Source organism: Gopherus flavomarginatus, chromosome 4, assembly GCF_025201925.1.
Source record: "Gopherus flavomarginatus isolate rGopFla2 chromosome 4, rGopFla2.mat.asm, whole genome shotgun sequence".
NCBI classification, from domain to species: Eukaryota; Metazoa; Chordata; order Testudines; family Testudinidae; genus Gopherus; species Gopherus flavomarginatus.
Window position 1 is genome coordinate 101,561,383 of NC_066620.1, and position 20,868 is coordinate 101,582,250.

Sequence of the window (20,868 nt, forward strand, 5' to 3'; positions counted from 1 at the left end):
AGTGGGATTTCAGTTTTAAATATGTAGGTGCTTTGTGGAATATGGTGTTGCGTAAGGAATCGGGGCTCAAATAATAAAGGTGCAGATGGAAGAGAAGACAGGATTCTGAAGAAGCCTATAGCCTCTTCCAAATTACAATGCATAAGTAAGAACACAAAGGCTGCTACTTCATTCCTTGCACATGTTGTGCAGTCCACAATGTTCTACTAGCATACAGCAAATATGGAATTCATTTCCATCAATTCCTTCTTCCTTTTTTCTAAAAAAGCTTGGAAGTTCTATACAAAACAGCTGCATCAAATGAACATTAAGGCTACAAAGTGAAGCAACCAAATGTTAGGAAATGCCAAAATTAGGGCTATTATTAGAGATAGATTTTGCGCTGCACTTCTTAGGAGTATCCCTGGAGGAGGAGCCCGAAAGCTACCTTGGTGCCATCTCAATTCTGCCAGCTCCAGGAGCTGGTGCCGCCCTTACGATTGCTCTTACAACAGCCTCCCCATGGCTCTTAATGAAATGTTTCACAGTTCAAAACTGCTGTAGTGATGAACATAGTGGCCACCCCCTCACCAGCATGCTGCAAGGGCTATCAGAGTACAGGTGCCACAGGAGGGGGACTATGATCTGGCCTTCAGTCTTTAATTATATGATCACTTCTTATTTTTTCCCCTCACAGAACCCACGACTTATTCACTGTGCACGATGGACTGATCAGTGAAGGAGGCAGATGTTTAAAGTTCATTTTTTTCTTTGTTATTTAATGTGTGGTCCTGTGTCTCATACACTGCACAACATCAAAACTCCGCTAAAAGAATTTTATCTTCATTCTTAGACTTTCCTACGATGCCACTCACAGGCGCCTCTGATCACCTAATGTTACTGAATTTACTTTCAGAATAATCCTGTGAGCACTCCATTTTACAGATGGGGGAAATGAGCAACAGATCAATCAACTAATTTACCCAAAGTCACACCAAAGTGAGACCCAGTTCAGTGTCTTAAACACAAGAGCATCATTTCCCCTCCCTGAGGACTCCTGTCTGACTTCCTGACTAAATCAGCTTCATAACAAACTCTACAACTTCACTGAATGATCCAAAGTTGTTCTGGGCCCAGGCCTGTCCAGTTTGCATACTGAATGAGGCAGGAGTCCTGTGGCAAAAATATTATACGACCACATTAGTTAAGATTCTATCATAAATGCAACAGAAACATGCAGAGTATGGAATTATAGCTAATATGGAAAAGGAGCCATACAAAAATCAAGAAGATTGAATAGGTACAGAAGCAATCCACTTACTATCTTTTTGCTCTCTTCCCTGCAGCCAAGTTCTTGAACTCGCTCCATGATGGCCTCCTCGGAGGGCTTAACTGTTACAGAACTGTTGCTAAGAAGGGTAGCAACTTGCTCTTTAAAAGCACTCAGCAGGCTCTGAGCAGTCCTGGCCTCGTCTATGCTGCTTTTCAGACTCCCATCCATCTCACTGGAACATCTCTTCAGGTGGTACAGTTCTTGCTTTGAGGCTTCCCAAGCCCTCTGGCTAGCAGCCAGCCTATCTTGGAGGCTTCTGATCTCCTTCTCTAGACTCTGTTTGGCTGTTAAAGCACTGTCCAGCTCCTAAAATATGAAAAACAGAAAACCAGGCTTAATCCAGGCCAAATATAAGGACTGGGGACTAAATGGCTAATTTTCAGCTTGGAGAGGTGAGTAGCAGAGAGGTGCAGGAACTAGTAGCATTCGGGCCAAAACTGTTCATTATGGGCCCAATCTTGCAAGTCCTTCACAGACAGAATACCTAGTGACGCAAATAGGATTCCCACATGCATTTATCGTCAATTACCTTCATGGTATAGAGAATGGGGAAGTAAGATTTGAAGATGACACAAAATTACTTAGATCTATAAATACATTGCTTAGATTGTGATGACTTTCATTAAGAAAAACAGTGACTGGAAAACTCAGTGGTGGATGAAATTTAACACAGACAAGTGCTGATAATGCACACTAGAAGAAATGGTGTAAAATTTAAAACTACTTGCATATACTGATGAGGTCTAAATTAGTGATATAGAAAAAGATCAAGGCAACATCTCAGCACACTCTATGAAGACATCTGAATAATAGAGCCTCAGGGGTTTTAAAAACAACAAAAAAAAAGTAACAAATATACCAGGATTATTTCCACACAAAACAGGGGCATGGCTAAATGAGAAAAAGTTATAATAGTGTATAAGGAAAGTGCAAATAGTCAAATATTGATTGGTTGTCTCATCTCAAAGACGGCACAGATGAGAGAGGTGGAGACATGAAGAATAAATCAGATTAGAGGCATGATGGGGAGACTTTCAAAGAAGGAGAAATTTAAAAACTGGGACTATGGAGGACCACATCATGTGGGGCCAAAGTTGTCAAAAGGAGGTGAGGAATGTCAATATCAAACTAGCCACCTTTCCCCTTGAGCCTACAGTTGCCCCTGCATGTGAATATTGCTCAGTCTGGGAAAGGACACAGCATCTGTGACCAAGTCCTGGCCTTGATCACCTTTATCAAAAATAGGTTTTTTTTAAATCTAAAGACAGGCGTCTTCTTGGATTTGACTGCCACCTATGACACAATTTGGCACAGAGACCTTTTGTTTAAACTCTCTCAAGTTGCCCGCATTGAGTGTTTGAAGTAATAGAACTCTCTTTCTCCAACATAGGCAGTTTACAGTACACCTGGGCAACTGCTGTAATGATTGGAAGTGTCAAATCAATGGCTTCCCTCAAGGCTCAGTTCTTTCACCAATGCTGTTCAATGTGTACAACAACCTGCCAGTTATGCTCCCTTGCATGTTCATCTATGCCGACGACATCTGCTGTAGCCACCAAGCTGTCCTCAGAAATTGACAAGATCTTGAATGAAGATGTGAATCTCATGGCAGAGTACTGTAGTCAATGGTACCTGCGGCAGAGCTTTTCTAAGACTGTTTCTAGTGTATTCCATCTGCATAATGCAAATGCAAACCAGGAGTTAAACATTTTCCTCAATGGCCAGTGCCTGCAGCATGATCCAAACCCAGTTTACCTCAGTGTGACATTGGATAAATCATTAATGTATCGCAACCATTGAGGAAGACAGCAGTCAAAGTCAGCACTCAGAACAACCTGCTCAGAAAATTGGCCGGTTCAATCTGGAATGCGAGCACCCAGAAGCTTAGATCATCAGCCGTCTTCCTCTGCTATTAAACAGCAGAGTACTGTGCTCCTGTCTGGTGTCGCTCATCTCACGCAAAGTTGATCGATGTAGAGCTTAACAAAGCTATGCATACTGTGAGTAGGACTCTGTTGCCATGGTTACCAATACTTAACATAGCACCACCCCATATTTGCCATGAAAAGGTCTCTTTCACACTGCTGGCTAAGATCCATGAGAATAGCGACCTGCCGCTGTACACAAACCTTTTTGACCATCCAGCAGCTCGCTTGTCTTCTAGACGCCTGTAATGAGGTTGGCTCTCACCTTTTATGAGCACCTCACACAGTCGATGGGTTCTTCAGCAAGTCTTCAGTGACTCAGCCCTCCAGCCACCTCACACTCTCTGTCTGTAGGTGGAATAGAACAAACCCGTTTTGATATACAGTCTTTACCTTCTCCCAGCCCTGGCCTGGGGCCAGACCTCCAGGGCTTCCTCCCTTAAGACATAATCTTCCTGCAGCCCTCCCTGGGCTGAGTTCTTGCTCAGTCCCCTCAGCCAGTCAGGAGCTCCTTCTTAGCTCTCCAGGTCCCTGCCCACACTAAGATTTCCATGGTCCTGACGCTCTTTCAGCCAGCCAGGAACATGATCCTCTCTTCCAGCTCCAGGCAGCAACTCTGCTGCTCCTTTTTATATGGTCCTCCTGGCCCCCGATTGCCTGCTCCTGCAGTCCCTCTGATTGGCTGCTTCCCTTGCAGCCACTCTAGGCCACCTGGAGAACTTCTCTTCTGATCCTCTTTGGAACAGGGTGTGGTAGGGTTCCGAGGCGTCCAGAAAGGGGCCTCTAGGCCTTGTCCAGCCTGTCACAATTCTTTTTATGCTCATTTATGCCACCACAGGACATGACGGTGGAATCTGCTTGGCACAAGTGGTCAATGAGGACAGTCCTTAATCACTCTCTCATCACTGATGCAATCTGTCCATCAGGTTTTGATCTGCCAAGGCACCTGTGTTCATCTCTGACTATGTCACATATCATTGTTGACTGCCCACTGACTTATTTCGATGGCAGGCTACTGGCTCTCCACCTGGCTGATGATGACACCATTAAATGGCTGGGTATGTTGCACATATGTCAACAAATCGGGACTCCGCAAATTTAGGGGACATGGCAGGATAGGTAAGGCAGGATGGCAGCCCTATCTAGCATCCCTGTAGAATCATCTTTAGAAATTCCTAAGGAAGTTAATTCTTGCATAGTCCTTCTATGTCCCTTAAAGGGAGGGTTCACAGCAGGAATACACAGACAATGATAGCAAAGGTCCCAAAGGAGTTATGTTGCCATGAGATACTGGAGCCTGGGGAATAATGCATAGGGGCTGCTGCTCTGTGAATACTCCAAGATCCTGAGAATATTCTCATGGATCTCATTGGATCTCACTGTTGTAAAGCCTTGACCCTTGCCTCATCTTGTATAAACTCACAGTGCTTGCCAAGTAAATTTTCTCTTCTTTGTGATGATCCAGTGGTCAGTTTGAGAAAGAGATAGAGGCAGTAGATAAGTCAAGGGTATATATAATAAGGAATGGTGTAGAGGCAGCCAGTTGGACCACGCTGCATACACTGTGCTGTGAAATAAGAACAAGAAACCATTCAATGAAAGAGAAAACATTTTAACACAGACAAAACCAAAAACATGGTTCTGCTTCATTTAATCAGCCTGTGAAACTCTTTGCCCCAGAATATTAATGAGACAAACAGTTTAATAAGATTTTTTAAAGGATTAGAGATTTATATGAATAAGAATAAATTCCTCGGTCAAACCAGCTGGGATTATGATGTAGCAAGGAATATAATGCTTAACACTTCAGGGCACTGTTTGATTAACAACTAAGAATGGGAAGGAATTTCCCTTCCCACAAGGTACAACTTTACATGACAAGGTGGGTACATTTACAGGGAGTCATTTGCCTTCTCCAGAAGTATCAGGTTTCAAATACCGTGGGAGGCAGGATACCAGACTTAATTGGTCAGGTTTGTTGCAATGTGATAATCCCTGTGTTAACTATATTTAAGAATAAACAAAGAAATAAAACCATATTAATTAGGTAAATACTGTCATTACCCATTACTAAACTAATTTTAGAAATAACTGTCAACCAAATCTTGGCATAGTTCATTTTATTTCCCTTCTTCAACTATAAAGAGGTCCTCTTAACAGAGAAATTATGCCCAGAATCAAATTATGGGTATTATAGGAAAGAATGAAGGGAGGTCTATTCCAATTATAATATTACTTCATCAGTCTGTAGATTTCCTTTCACGGGTCGCAGAACAACAGCAACTAGTCAACATAAGTGTGAGCATTAACCAGTTATGATCTCAGTTTATTTTTTTAAAATTTGCAAACAAATACAGTTGCTTCAAAAGGCCACGGTACCAAAATGATAAATTGGATAAAATAATTCAAAAGGAACACAATTATCGTGCCTCTTTCTCATTTTAAGTGTCATGGGTTATAGCAAACCATTTATTTTTTTTAAACTTTCTTTTTAAGAGTCATATTTACAAGTCAGCTGATGCATAAATCTTAAAAAAAATAAACAAATGCAAGTTGAAAATGTAGTAAAATTCTACGTTAAGATTAAATGCTGAACAGTTTCATAGATATAGTTTATCAGGTCAATATATGTATTTAACACATTTTTAATTATAATTTTTAGGATGGTCTTGCCAATCTTAGCAAATGTTGGAACTGCAGACAAGAAAATGCCAATATCTCAGATAGTCTGTGTATTCATAAAAAATTGTGCATATTACAAGCCAGATCCAAAGCCCACTGAATTCAATGAAAAATTCCAACTGACTTCAGTGGATTTTGTATCATGGATTTTGGAGTCACACTGTTAGCCAGGATTTCTCAGTGTGCAAGTCAAATCACTATTTATGATTATGAAGTATGAGTTTATTATACCATACATATAATCTGGTATCTGATAGATAAGATACTTCACTACCAGTTCCTTTAATGGAATCTTTAGGAAAACATTTTGTTAAATATTATTCAATGAATTTCTCTCTATTTCTGAAGAACAAATTTTACAGCAATTTAAAAAAAAAAATTTGGCTCCAATTGCATCTCCGCATGCTCCTAATTCTCTATGGAAGAATACTTGTAATACTCCCTCAAGCTTACTTCAAGCAATAAAATATGGATTTCTTAGCATACATTTCTACTCATCTATCAGACTCCTACCTCAGAGTAAAATCAATAGTTCTATACGTTCATGCGGACTTACACAATATCCGCCCAGCTACCACTTTGAGAAGGCAATAACCGGGGATACAGTTGTTGAATGAGAGTGAAAACATTACTATAGGAATATAGGAAACATCAACACTAAAGCAGAGCTCTCTAACCAAAGCATTTTAATTTCCTAATATTCTTGAGCCTTCATGAACTTGAAGGTGATCACAGAAAAATACTTCTTTTAAAACTAAGCATAAAAAAAAAATCTCCAATCAAACACCCTAGCCTGATAAGAGTTTTCCAAACTAAATTTTGTTGGTAATAGCATGTGTTGAAATCTTACCATAGTTTACTTTCATTTCACACCATGTTCTTCTACTGAAAAATGCATTTTTCATTTCTAGAAACAGATCTCTAAGACACACACAGGGCCGGTGCAACCATTTAGGCGGACTAGGCGGTTGCCTAGGGCGCCGAGATTTGGGGGCGCCAAAAAGCGCCTCCCAATTTTTTTTAAATGGTTAAGCAGCTGCTGCTGCTGGGACAGAGAGGGAGTCTGAGCTGCCGGCAGCAGTTGGCAGCCCAGGGCGTCCCCTGGGTCAGGGCGCCTCCGCGGCAGCCCGCAGTCCAGGGTGTCCTCTGGGTCAGGGCGCCGTTGTGGCAGCTGGCAGCCCAGGTTGTCCCTTGGGTCAGGGCGCCTCCGCGGCAGCCCACAGTCCAGGGTGTCCTCTGGGTCAGGGCGCCGCTGTGCCAGCGGGCAGCCCAGGGTGTCCCCTACGTCAAGGCACCGCCGGAGGGGCGACAGGCAGCTCCTGTGGAGCTGCCGCAGTGGTACCCGTGGACGGTCGGTGGACCACCCGCAGGCATAACTGCAGCAGCTCCACCGGAGCCGCGGGACCAGCGCGCGGGGCGGCGAAATTGCCGTCCGCCTAGTGCGTTCAAAACCTAGCGCCGGTCCTGGACACACAGACATGCACACTAGAAAATAATTTACCTTGCTAAGCTTGTCCATGTCTTGGGAGTAGGTTACAGCCTTTTTCTGCTCTTTGCTGACTTCCGAAACAAGCCTCATGATGGTTTCTCTGCTAGCTTTTGACTCTATCTCATGAACATTGATAGCCTCTGCAAGAGTGGCAATCTGCCCTTTTAGCATTGTATTTTCTTTATGCATCTGATTTACCTAGACAGACAGACAATTCAAATAGTACATATTATACAATTCTTACACTGTTTTCTGTTAACAATTGTCTTCACTCATTTAAATGCATTTTCTGTTCCTTGTCATCATAAAAAATGTTCTTTGTAAAACCTTTAGGGTCAGATCTATGACTATGTTCTTCTATTCATTTCCAATGTTTCCTTATAAACAAAGTCGAAAGAGCCCATAATATACCACGAGAAAAGTATGCCTTAGCATAGCAAAGGTTAATTTCGTTTAGTTATCCACATACAAATTCTCAGCACTAGATCAATCATCATCATCTGGAGGGCTGCTGTCATTTCTGCATGTCCACACTGGTGATAAGGCAGGGCAGAAAATAAAAATAGATTATACATCTATCTTTATGTGGGAAGCAGACAGCTTTTCCATAAGATTTATGGCTAGCAAGCATTTGAAATGGGAAATAAGCACTGGACATTGAGCAGTGATTTTATATTTGAAATATTCTGAGTCATAGGAGCCAAGTGATTTGGCAGCAGACTCTTCTTAGAGTAAGGTTATCTCCTAACAAAAAGGATTTGGGGAGTTCTTTTGAGCAGCAGCCAGAATTCAGGGAAAGACGAGCCCCAAACATGATCTTGATCTGTTGAGGTAATGCTGCAGAAACTCCAAGAAGTGTAAAGCTCCACAGGTCTAAAACCCAAGCCTGTAAAACTACCAAGTAGCTGGCAGCTCCAGTCTGCCACCCAGCAGCAGCTGTAACCAACCTGCACTCCATTTCCCATGACCCCCTGCGGACACAGACCATGGGAAGTTCCACCTCAAGAGTCTGACAGACAGCAGCCCCATGGCTCCTGATTGGCTCACTGCCCTATATAAAGCCAAGGAGCATTCCAGGAAGTGTCCAGGGAACTGGTGGCTCTGTAGCTGCCATGACCTTTCCTGCTCGATCTCAGCTTGATTTGAACTTTGCCACCTGACTTGAACCTTGAAACCTGACTTAGACTCTGACACTGGCCTGGACCTGACTACAAACTCCTCTGCTACTCCTAGCCTCAGGTTTGCCACTGCTCTGTCCCTTGGCCCTGACTGCCATTGTGGGAATCCTACAAATCTGGGGTGGGGAATATCTCATGACACTTCAAAACAAGGACAAAAATACAGGATTATATGTCTCCTTGAGTCCTACTTGAATGATGACTAAAGGTGAAGGTGGCTCCTATTCTGTCTTTAACTCTAGTCGTTGCTGAGAGAAAAGACATAGATGGGGGGGGGGGGGAATCCAGAACAAATACTCTGTTCTAATACACACTGCTTTCCGTGTACCTCTTAGAAAAGAAGTAAAAGTGAAAGACTAGCCAGAGAGTGCAAAAGATGTACTAAAGGTGGGTAGGGAGTGCCATTGATTTCATTTTCCTGAATGGGAGCTCAGCTTTCAAAATTTTGGGAAATGCTGGAGGAGAAAGGTATTAAAGATTTTGTATAGCATTCTCTCAGAGCTATGCATAATGAATGAATAAAATTCAATTGTACCTTGTAGTAATTGTGAGTATTTTGGTACAGGTTCAGAATTAAGGTTGTTTCAGTGTGTGTCCCTGAGAATGTTTCTGTTTAATGGCATGACCTCATTAAATGAGTGTTAAGAGTACTGCCAGAATTGTCATAGTGGAATTTTATAGTTTTTTTTTTAATATTTTTAAATAAGCATTCAGTTGTATGTATTTTCTTGATTTATACTTAGCAATCATAATTGTAAGTTAATATTATAGGACCATACATAAGGCCTCCTGGAGTTCAGTGAGAGCTGTGGGAGATCATCACCTCTGAAAACCAGGCCAATACTTGTAAACACTATTTTTATGGTAATGTGCTCTGTATATCCTTATTTGACAACAAAATTCTGATCTTTAACATTTAAGTTGTTTAAACAAGTGTTCTGGTTTTCTATTATAGAAGAAAATTGCGGTATTAAATTTTCTACATCAAACCAAATATTTCAAAGAAGTGCATCCTTCTACATTAATATCTATTAGAGCAATACAATGCAGTTAAATATTTAATAAGTCTCTTCAGTATGTAGGAAAAAATAACTGCACATAAACACCTTTGAAATTAAATGTTTGTGTGGTTCCTCTTTTCCTCTGATGTCTACGTCCAAGAATCCGGAAAGCTGTGCTAAGAATTCACCATGCTTCCAGCTGATCTTAGAAGCTCGATTCTTGCTTTCTTCACACTCATTCAAATATTTGCTAGTCAGACAAAACAAACACACACCAGGAGGAATATTTACAAACAGTATTTTCTAAAGCAAAAGGCAAAATTATCTCAAGCTCATTGCTTCAGCCTACCTATTCTAGTACAACCTTCACCAAAGTTAAATGTGGTTTAATGCATATATGATGGGCCAACAGGGGCGGGGAGCACTATTAGATGCAGCACATTCTGCCCCTAAGAAAGCAAACGCCTCACAGACTTATCAAATGATGCCCCTCTGATGATGGGCTCTGAAGATCTCTCTTCAGTCCATGCCAGCAAGATGTTTCTATGATGTGGTTTGTTTGGTAGTTGTCCTATTACGAGTAAATCATGGGTTGGAAAGGAAGGAAACTCCAGAAGCACTCCCCAATACACACCCTTGGAAAAATACCACGTATTAAAATCATGTTCCGTATTTTAATAAATAGCATAATTTTTGTAATTGAAATTAATAAAACAATTACTATATTTTTAAACACACTGGATGAACTACTGGTTCCACATCACCAATTATGCATATTTCAGAGGACACTTAACTCTTTGGTTGAATTTTTTTTTTTTTAATTTCTGATGGACAACCTTTACTCAAAGCCCCAAGAGAACAGAAAACTCACATAAAGCCAGAGACTTTCGCCTTGAATTGTGCACAGAAGGGGAAGTTACTTTTCAGTTACAGTAACTGGACTCCCACCGGAGAACCCCCAAATAGGGATTCCACAGTAGAGGGGATGGAAGGGTGAGAATGTGCATATGGACAACACATCTCAAAGAACTTCCCATTCTCCTCCAGGTGATTGTCCATATCCATATACCACTGCTAGTGATTCCCAAGCAGCAACTGTGCTAAGGAGGTGGGAACTAAGTGTAATTATTTAAATAGTGAAGAACTGCTATACTCTTTGGGCCTGGAGGCCTCAGTCATGATGTCATGTCTTGGGAACATGTACATTGATGCCCAAGTGGCTGCTTTACAAATGCAATACAAATAGGGTGACTAGATGTCCTGATTTTATAGGGACAGTCCCGATACTCTGGACTTTGTCTTACACAGAAGCCTATTACCTCTCCATCCCATCCCAATTTTTCACACTTGCTATCTGTTCACCCTAAGTAGAACCTCAGAGTTACAAACCTCGGGAATGGAGGTTGTTCATAACTCTGAAACACATTATGTTTGTTCTTTCAAGTTTATAACTGAACATTGATTTAATGTAGCTTTGAAACTTTACTATGCAGAAGAAAAATGCTGCTTTTAACCATCTTAATTTAAATGAAAATAAGCACAGAAACAGGTTCCTTATCTTGTCAAAAAAAAAATGTAAGCTTTCCTTTTTTCTCTTTGGAAGTAGTTTACGTTTAACACAGCACTGTACTGTATTAGCTTTTTTTATTTGTCTCTGCTGCTGCCTGCATAGTTCTGGTTCCAAATGAAGTGTGTGGTTGACTGGTTAGTCCATAACTCTGATGTTCAGAACTCTGATGTTCTACTGTGTTTGATAATGGTAGACTTCACAGTGATGCTGCTGGTACAACTTGTACTCTAGTGGAGTGAGCCTGATGGATGGTGGATCTACCATGGCCACTTTGCGGCATGTTTTAATACCATCAGAAATTCAGTTTTATGGTATCTGGGATGAACTTGCAGAACCTTTTGACCTCTCTGTGATAGAGCTTAACATAAAGTCTTAGTGATTTTCTAAATACTTCGGTTCTGTTTAAATAGTAGGCCAGTGCTCTCCTGACGTGTAGAGCAGGATTTTTCAATCCCCTGGGTTATGATCCAAAACTAGGGTGCCAGAATGTGGCACACATTCACATAGGAAGCCCAGAGAGGAGAGTGTCAGGTCCTACCCCCGGGGTGAGGGCAGGCCCTGGACAGTTTCAAAGCCCACCCTGCATTCACCCTGCAGTGGTCCTGTAAGACTGGCTGCACTCAACTCCCTGCTCCAGGAGTTGATACCTGGTGCACAGGATTGCAGTGCTGCTCAGGTTTGGCCCAGCTGCTCCTCCAGGCCAAATTTGAGTAAGTGGTGCTGTGACCCTCTGCACAAAGTCACTACATCACTCTCCCAAATTTGGCCCAGCAAGCCCACAGGTTAAATACGAGCAGTGCTGCAACCTCAAAGGTCACATTGCCTGGAGTGAGGAGCCGAGCTCGCCCAGTTCCATGGGATAGGAGCCACACAAGTTGCCACTATGGAATGCCGGGTGTAATTATTTAGTATTTACTACATTAATGTGTATATTGTATTTCTTACCCACAATATATTTAGTAAACCAGATTTTTTTTTTGCACTAAAGCTATTTACTGGTCACAAGAAGCCATCAAAGTTTAAAAACAGGGGCTAAACCCAAAAAGGCTGAGAACCACTAGTTTAGAGTGTGCAACATTGCCCCAGATTTGGATGCATGAGGTTTGGGGGGAAAATACCAGTAAGTGTATTTTTTGGTTCTAGTGGAAGTCTCTCACAATTCTGGGGAGACATAGGGTGTATGCTCCACCTTGTCTGAGTGGAGCACTATATAGGGTGGGTCAGCCATCAGTGCCTGAATCTCCTCTACTGGGCTGGCAGAAGTTATAGTGATTAAAAATGCAATTTTCACAGAAAGGTTTAGAAAGGAAGAAAAGGCCATTGGCCAAGGAAGAGTAGGTCCCTGAAGGCTGAGAGTACCACTTTTAAGTTCCATGAGGAGCCAGGTTCCTTGATTGGTGGGAATACCTTAATTAGGGCCTTCAGGAACCTAATTACTAACAGATTGAGGAAAAAATGGTATAGTCCTCCACTGGTGGAAGATGAGCTGAGATGACCAGTAGGTAATGCCTGACTGAACTGAGTGATGGGTCTTGCATTTTAGTTTGGGTAAGTAGTCAAGAATTTCAGGGATCCAAGAATGATGTGGTACCACTGATTTTTGGTGGCACCAGTGAAAAACGTCATCCATTTTGGCAGGCAGGTTCTTCTTGTTGATTCTTTTCTGCTGCTTATTAGAACTTCTCTGACTAGAGAGGTGCAGGCCTGCTTTATAGACAACAACTGCCCTTGCTGTGAGCTGCAAGGATACAAGAGTCAGGTGTTGGGTCTATCACTTGTTCTGAGACAGCAGGTCTGGGAGCAGAAGAAAGGCTCAGTAGGTCTGTGAACTAGAACTGTCAGGGCCACACTGGAGCTATGAGAACTATCTTGGCCTAGTCCTGTTTCAGTTTGCAAAGTACTCGGGCAATAAGAGGGGCCAGGGGGAAGCATATATCACAGGGGTTCTCAAACTGGAGGTCGGGACCGCTCAGGAGGTTGCGAGGTTATTACATGGGGTGTTGTGAGCTGTCAGCATCCACCCCAAGCCCTATTTTGCCCCAGCATTTATAATAGTGTTAAAATATATTTAAGAGTGTTTTTCAATATATAAGGTGGGGGTCACATTCAGAGGCTTGCAATGTGAAAGGGGTCACCAATACAAAAGTTTGAGAACCACTGATATATCAGGTCTCCTGTCCACAGTAACATAAAGGCATCTGCGATGGATTCCAGTCTCATTCCACCCCTTGAACAGAATCTCAGGCACTTGTTGTATTGAGTGGCAAACAGGTCCATTTTGGGATTGCCCCAGTCCATGAAGATGTCCAACAGAATCTTGTCTCTGATCTCCCATTCACGATCTCGGAGGAAGTATCTGCTGAGATTGTCCACAAGCATATTCTGCAGTCCAGGTAAGTGAACCTCCACACCAGCAATAACTATATGTCTGAGGCACCCGTTCCAGAGCGTGATGGCTTCCTGGCAGAGTAGGAAAGGCCTGTCTCCAACTTGTTTGTTGATATAAAACATAGTGGTCATGTTGCTGATCATGATTTATAGGGACTGCCCTTCTATTAGGTGGAGAAAGGACTCACAGACCTCCTGAATGGTTTGAGTTTTAGGAGATTGATGTATGTTCTCTTTGCTCTTGGGGACCATAAATCCCGTGTCTTTAATGTGTCCATGTGAGCACTCCACTGTAGCAAGGATGTGTCTGTCACTATAGTCTTCGATCGCAGGAGCATCCAGAAGGCAACTCCTCTGCAAGCACTCTTTTTCCCCATCATTTCAGAGAAGACAGGACCATGGGTGAGTTAATGAGGCATCCAGGCAATTTTTGGAGGGTATGTAAAACAGCTTCTACTAATCCTGCTAGCAGTGGAGGTGAAGTCTGGCAAGCGGTATCAAAAAGGTGCAAGAGGCCATATGATCTAGAAGGGCAAGTGTAGAAGGGTTCGACCGGGTTCGTCCCTCTCTGGGGCGGCGGGGAACCAGACCAACGGACCTAGCGAGGCGGGTTATTTCGGGGGAACTAGCCTGGCAGCGGGGTTTCAACAAACAGCTCTATTCCACAGATGCAGGCCCTTGTACCTCTTCTGGGTAGCTTGCCACAGGCAGGCTTAACAGCTTCCCCTGAGTCTGGTCAGCATCAGGCCTCGGCTGGTCTGGCCAGTCCTCAGCTCAGTCGCAGACTGCAGGAGTCTCCCCATCGGGAGTTAGGCCACAGGCATCTGGCTTCTCGGCGGCCAGGGCTCTAGTGAGCTCTGGGGTTGGGCTTTTGTTCTTCCTGTCCTGTGCCCTGACCTCTCGGGGTCGGGTGCAAGCTCCACTGGCTCCGCTCACTTTGGCATCCGGAAGGGCTCGTCCCTCTCCGGGGCAGCAGAGAATCAGATTGCCTCGCTACAGCAAGGCACAACCTTCCATTGATACATGGATTTCCCTCCAACTGAGAGTTAGAATGGACAGATTCTGAAATATGTCTTGAGGCATATAGGCCCTGGATGTGGAAGAGTGTAAGATCACACCAATGAATTCAATCCTCTGATCTGGAATTACCATCTATTTCCATTTGTTGACTTTCAGGCCTGACCTCTGAAAGAGACTGAGTGCATTTTGGATGGCTTCAGAAACCTGTTGAGGAGCGGTCCCCCATATAAGCCAATCATCCAGATAAAATAATTTATTGATGTTAAATCTTCTCACATAAGCTGCCACTACTGATAGCACCTTGCTAGATCTCCTCAATGTTGTGGAGAGTCCAAAAGGCAGGGTTCAATATTGATAGTGGTCCTGGCCGACCATAAATCTTAGGTACTTCTTGTAGGAAAAATGATGGAGATGTGGAAGTACTCATCCTGCAGCACAAGATATTTGAACCTGTCTCCAGACTCTAGAATTGAGATTATCAGTGTGAGGGATACCATCCTGAACTTCAACTTGTGAATGAATGTGAGGTTCTGCAAGTCCAGGATGGGTTGCCAGCCTTCCTTTTTCTTCAGGATAAGAAAACAGCTGCTCTAAAACCTTTCCCCCTGGACTGAGGAGGGACCTCTTCCATCACACTGAGAGAAAGGAGCATGAGGACCTATTGATATTATAGATCCTTGTGAGAAGAATCCTGGGAAAGGGGAATTGAGTGTAGGCACTGCTGAAAATGAGATGGTGTACCCATGTCTTATTGCGTCTTTGGCTCGTTGGTCGGGGGTGAAATAGCCAAGGGAACCTCATGGGAAGGAATGCCATCACATCTTCAATGTTAACTATTTCAGAGACTTCTCTAAAACACATGTCCAAAATGACTGGTTACATGACATACCATCAAATTTATCTTGTCCTATTCATCAATTTTTTCCTCAACATAACAGTGAGTTACCCCCATGAACAGCATGTGTGTACAATATGTTCTCTATGACTACTGTCTCATTGGAAGATACGCCAACCAGGAATTTTCTTGAAAGTTAATGAAAATAAATTTCTTAAGTGACAGCAACAGCACATAGCATTAACCTACCCTTTTTTAAAAACAGAGTACATTTGATCAAGTGAATTTCTGCAGAAATACTTGCACCTCTGATGTGTCTGAAGCCACAAGACTGACCTAGCAAAACTAACCTGTGTGTGTATACATGGTTAGATCAGAATACACTTTTGTTTGGCATGCATATGGTCCTGAAGACTGTTAAATTGATAAAGTCAGCATAGGACATTGCATCTTTTACAATGTAAAGTTGTATATGACAAAAAACACTGCCAAATGAATAGTGGGAGGGAAAAAATTAGTGGATTGGAGTATCTTAACAAAAGGCACATCAGAACTGCACATGCTGGTAGATACTGTATGTAAGCTTTCTTCCTACCCTAATAGCTATCACCAGCAATGGTTCTTTTCCTCTCTCTTGGCATAACTATAACTACAAACATACCACAATATCTGAACATCTTGATATTGAATTATCGAGAGTGGTGCATGTAATAGAGAAAAATACAAAAGGTCATATTAATGTAACATTATTAGTTACAAATATGAAAGTTCAAATACACGGAAATGAAAATTTTAAAAATTTTCACAGTAAGTTGAGCCACGTTGTACAAACTGCATATTTTCTAGTGTATACTTACATAAAAAGTAACATATTCATGTATGTATTTAAAAACAAATACACAAATTGAAATTACAATGCATACATAACATAACTGAATTTTTCATATTATGAAAACCTTACTTTTCTGGTTTCATGATTATTGAGCATTTAAATACGCAATCAAGATCTTAAGCACAAGTTTTCCTATTTTCACTTCCCTGCTTTTTCTTTCAGGGAAAATCCAAGCTATTAAGCTGGAAAAGCTCACAAACTCCACTGGTGAAACTAGTGGATCTTCTAAATCCTTAGAAATTCAGACTGGGGAGATTACAGACTCAATGACAGCTGGTGAAATTTATAGGAAAGTCCTACAGATTTGCAGCTGCAAGTGATTAAACGCTTCACTGGAGTAAACCTCCCTCCTGCAGAGTTTATTTATAATCTCTGTAAAAACATATTGTTTTTCTGTCAAGTGCTACTGGCTGCCATCAGACAAGTCTTTGGTTCCAACAAGCACAGACCTAGTTACTGTCAGTAAGAGCATCAAGCATTCTTTCAGATTCAGTGGAATAAATAATTTAGCCTCTTTATTTAATACAAACAGCTATAAACAAAGGAGGATGGCCCAGACTATGTGGCAGGTCAGGGATTTCCCCGATTGAAAACACAGGGGCTAAAAGATTGTTTTTTCAGCCTGTGTGTGGTAGAAGCAGAAAAAGCCTGTAGAAGGCATGGTGAATGTGACCCTAAGAGGAAGCAGAAAAAGACACTGTCAGGCACAGAGCTTGCTGGAGTGGCACACTTAGGGGTATCTAAGCTAAGGAAGCGTGCCTGCTATTTGTTTCTACTATATTCGGGGAAACTGGGCTTTGTATACATTATTTGTAAATAAACAAGATTACACCAAAGAATATACCTGACTCATATCAAGTTCTCTTCCTAAAGGGCACAACTCTGCAATACTGGCTAACTGCCCAGGCCAAAGGGGCAATAATATACAGCTCAATATAAAGCTGTAAATCTGTTTCTGCACCGAAATTTGACTACAAAGGTAGTTTTCTATGTTGGCAACTATAGTACAGTGACATCTCAACCCAAAATTATACCACAGCTTGATTGAAACTCTTACTTCAGTTTGGCTTCTTGGTCATGGATCTCTTCCTTCAGCTCCCAATTCTCCTGGAGCAAAACCTGTGCTGTTAGGTCTGTCTGTTTTTTGGAAGTGGCAAGCACACCTGATTCCTCTTCCATCTCCTGAAGGCGATTTTGCAAAGAGAGGAGCAGAGAGGATTGTCTAGCATTGTTTTCCTTGTAGCTTTCCACTTCAGCCTTCAGCTCTTGCAATGAGACTTCTTTAGAGACCATTTTGGATCTTAGATCTAGAAGCTATAGACAGAGGAGACGAAGTGAGGAAAAAACAAATTGTAAGAAGAATTCAATATAGACTACACATTTGAACGGTCTTAAATTATTATTTAATTTAATTATGATTAAATTGTTTATTTTTTAAAAATCTGGCAAGAAATACTTTGGAATCAAAGTATCTTATTCTTCTACTCTATTACCAACGGATTTAGTGGGGGGGGAAAAAAGTGACAATAGCTTCCATTTTTTCAATATTCACAGAAAGCAGTATGTAAACTCTAGTTTCAGTATGAAGTAAACAAAAATAGCCACATCGCTTTCAGTGCCATTGGAAACAATAGCAAAAATATGCATTAGCCAAATAAAATGGGCAAAGTTAGTAAGAAGAAAAATGTTATTTTTAAATATCTATAAAAAGTATTAAAAAAACAGAGCAGAAACAAAAAGAACCACTGTTTTTTAAATTATTTTAAATGGAGTTTTATATTAGGTTGAAACAACATTAAGGTTTGTAAAAATCACACGTTCAAAAGTTAGGAAATGGCAGAATTAAGGTTTCCTGAGAAACCTTAATGATACGGTCTTTAATTGTGATCACACATTTTTTCACAAGATCTCTGTCTCCTTGTTCTCAGTTCTGGTGTCTGGTGCCACAGTGGCCTCTCATTAATGAAAAGAGTAATTGCAAGAAAAGTCCTGCTCAGTCCTGGGCTGGAGCGTACTCACTAAGCTCTATGGCAGGGGTAATCAATAGGCAGACCGCAGGTCAAATCCAGACTGCCAGATGCTTTTGAACAGACCCCAAAATCTTTTTATTTACTTATTATCATCATACTTTTTTAAAAAATTATTTCTTCCAGAGTCTGGACCTTGACTATACTTTGACCAAGAAATTTGGACCTTGACACAAAATAATTGACTACCCCTGCTCTATGGGAATGAAGCATGCTCACTGTGGCTGTGGTTCTAAAGAGCTGCAGAATGTTCAGGGAAGATAGAATGTTTGGAGAATTTTGCTAACAAACCTCTACACAGCATGCGCAAACAGTGATTTTCAGAGGCTTAAAATTCAGTCAAGTGGATAAGGTAGATTTCCATAGGAACAGCAAAAGGCACCTCTGATTCCCTGGTGGCACTCCTTGCCTAATTTCAAGTCCCTGTTCCAAAGTATGAAAATGCTAGAGCTTCTCAACAAACAGTTGTAACTTTTTTTTTTTTTAAATAAACACTGGCAAAATAATGTATTTTCCCTAGCCTCATTCTCAGAAAGAGTTGATCCATTTTTGCTGAAAATTTCCCAGAAACATTCAGCCTGAGGCAGATCTGGCATGTAAAGTTTCAGCCTAAATGGTCAAAGTTATAAACAACGAAAAACAGGGATTTACAATAGAAAGTGCTAAGCAACACTTAGGTGTTGTTTCCAGCTCCATTATAATGAAAAATATGCAATATGTGGCAGTTAGCTCTTACTACATGAAAATTAAAACTACGATTAACAAGCTATGTGAGTGCTCTTTTAATGCAAGAAGGATGGATCTGTGATTAAGGCACTGGACTGGAACTCAGGAGATCAGAGTTTAATTCCTGGCTTTGCCAAAAATATCCTGTGTGACCACAGACAAGATATCTAATCTCTCTGTGCTTTAATTCCCGAAGTAGACATGGGATAACAACATTTCCTTTTTCTCTCTTGTCAATTTAGACTGTATACCATTCAGTGTCCCTTATTATGAGTCTGTACAGCACCAAGCACAAGGGGGCTCTGAATTCAGCTGGGACATGTAGATGTTACAAACAGCAACATGAATTTAACAAGAATTTGAGTATTTTGGATGAAAGTGAAGCTGGCTTTCTTTACTCCCTTTCTGACTTTTCCAAAAACAGCAGTGAAAAAAATTCTATAAAGTGGTCTGTCATCATGACAGTAAGTAAAGAGATTATTAAAGTATTTACTCCTTCATTCAAGAGTTGGAATCAAGTAGAGGATCAACAAGAATCTCATCTTCTTTAATTCTTTCTGATGAAATGTAAAGCCAAGCTACTGATCACATACATTAATTAAAGATCAGTAGGCACTTTTTGCAACAATGTAAGGGTTAACTGGCCAAATTCCAGCTCAGATAATTACATTCTACTGATCTACATTCACCCCTGTTTCACTTGGATATAGTATTAATAAATTACTGTTCTAAACTGTTGCTTATCATTGCTGTGAACTATTTAAAAGTTGCTTGATTTCACAACAAATTTAGTTATATTTCATTCATGGGCAAAGTGAATTTTGATTTTGATGCACCATACAGGTGGATCCTAAGCATTTTACACAGATAGAAAAGGAGAGAAAGAGAATATGCTCTTGTAACATTTATTAAATGCTTTAGATGCCACCTGGATGAGGAGTGCTATCAGTATAGGATGCTATCATTCATTTCTATCAGCACAGAAAAATCACCTCTCTGCATGACTGTACTGCACGGCTGTATCAACTAAGCTTCATTCAGTAATGGAAATAAAAAATGAGCATGTTAACAAGTGGGAAAATATGGGACCCCTGGAATCAACAAATCACTCACATAACCACAGTGTTGAAATATTAACTTTGGTTAGAATTGTGAAATACTGTATTTTACATCCAAACACACACAATAAGAAAATCATCCTGGTGCTAACTTCAATTAACGAACAAGATAATGGCACAAAGACTGACAACTGATATAAGCAGAAAAAAAAATTGTGGCAAATCTGAATAAATGTAATCTGAAAACAAAAACAAAATCCCACAATTAATAAAACAAAGATACATTTTACATTCCCTCAAAGGAGATTTAGTGGATCCACTTTCTCCGCAACGTGTGCATAGCTCACATTAACAGGAAAATAACTTTTAGGGGGTTCTTTTGGGGGGAAAGGAGGGAGGATGATTCTTTAAAACTTACCTCTGACTGGGCACATTCATACTTTACCAGAAGTGCTGCAAGTTCACTACGGGCAGTTTCAGCCACAGCCCGATAGTGATTTGTCTGTTCTCGAGTGACAGGTATATCCAGAAGAATGTGATCATAAGCTCCCTGGGAAGACATCAGTCAAGGCAAAATGAGAACCATCAGACACCATGTTTCTGAACAACTTTTCTTCAGATTTGTTCTGTCATTCAGTAGCTCAAAGAAAACACACTGAAAATGCTGTCCACTAACATTGGGTGCCATAGCCACCAATGGTGTAAACAGACATAATTGTACTCAAATCAATGGAGTCCCTCTACTCACACTGGTGATGAATTTGG

The 20,868-nt window shown here is 41.2% G+C and overlaps 1 protein-coding gene across 1 annotated transcript in view; it reads right to left on the reverse strand.

The window, feature by feature from the left end:
- CCDC170 (coiled-coil domain containing 170) overlaps window positions 1-20,868 on the reverse strand; it is an 88,159-nt gene that overhangs the window by 54,966 nt on the left and 12,325 nt on the right. The window contains 5 exon segments of the mRNA XM_050949569.1: window positions 1,301-1,618; window positions 7,421-7,606; window positions 9,693-9,837; window positions 17,350-17,606; window positions 20,522-20,653. Of these exon segments, the coding sequence (XP_050805526.1) occupies window positions 1,301-1,618; window positions 7,421-7,606; window positions 9,693-9,837; window positions 17,350-17,606; window positions 20,522-20,653 (1,038 nt within the window).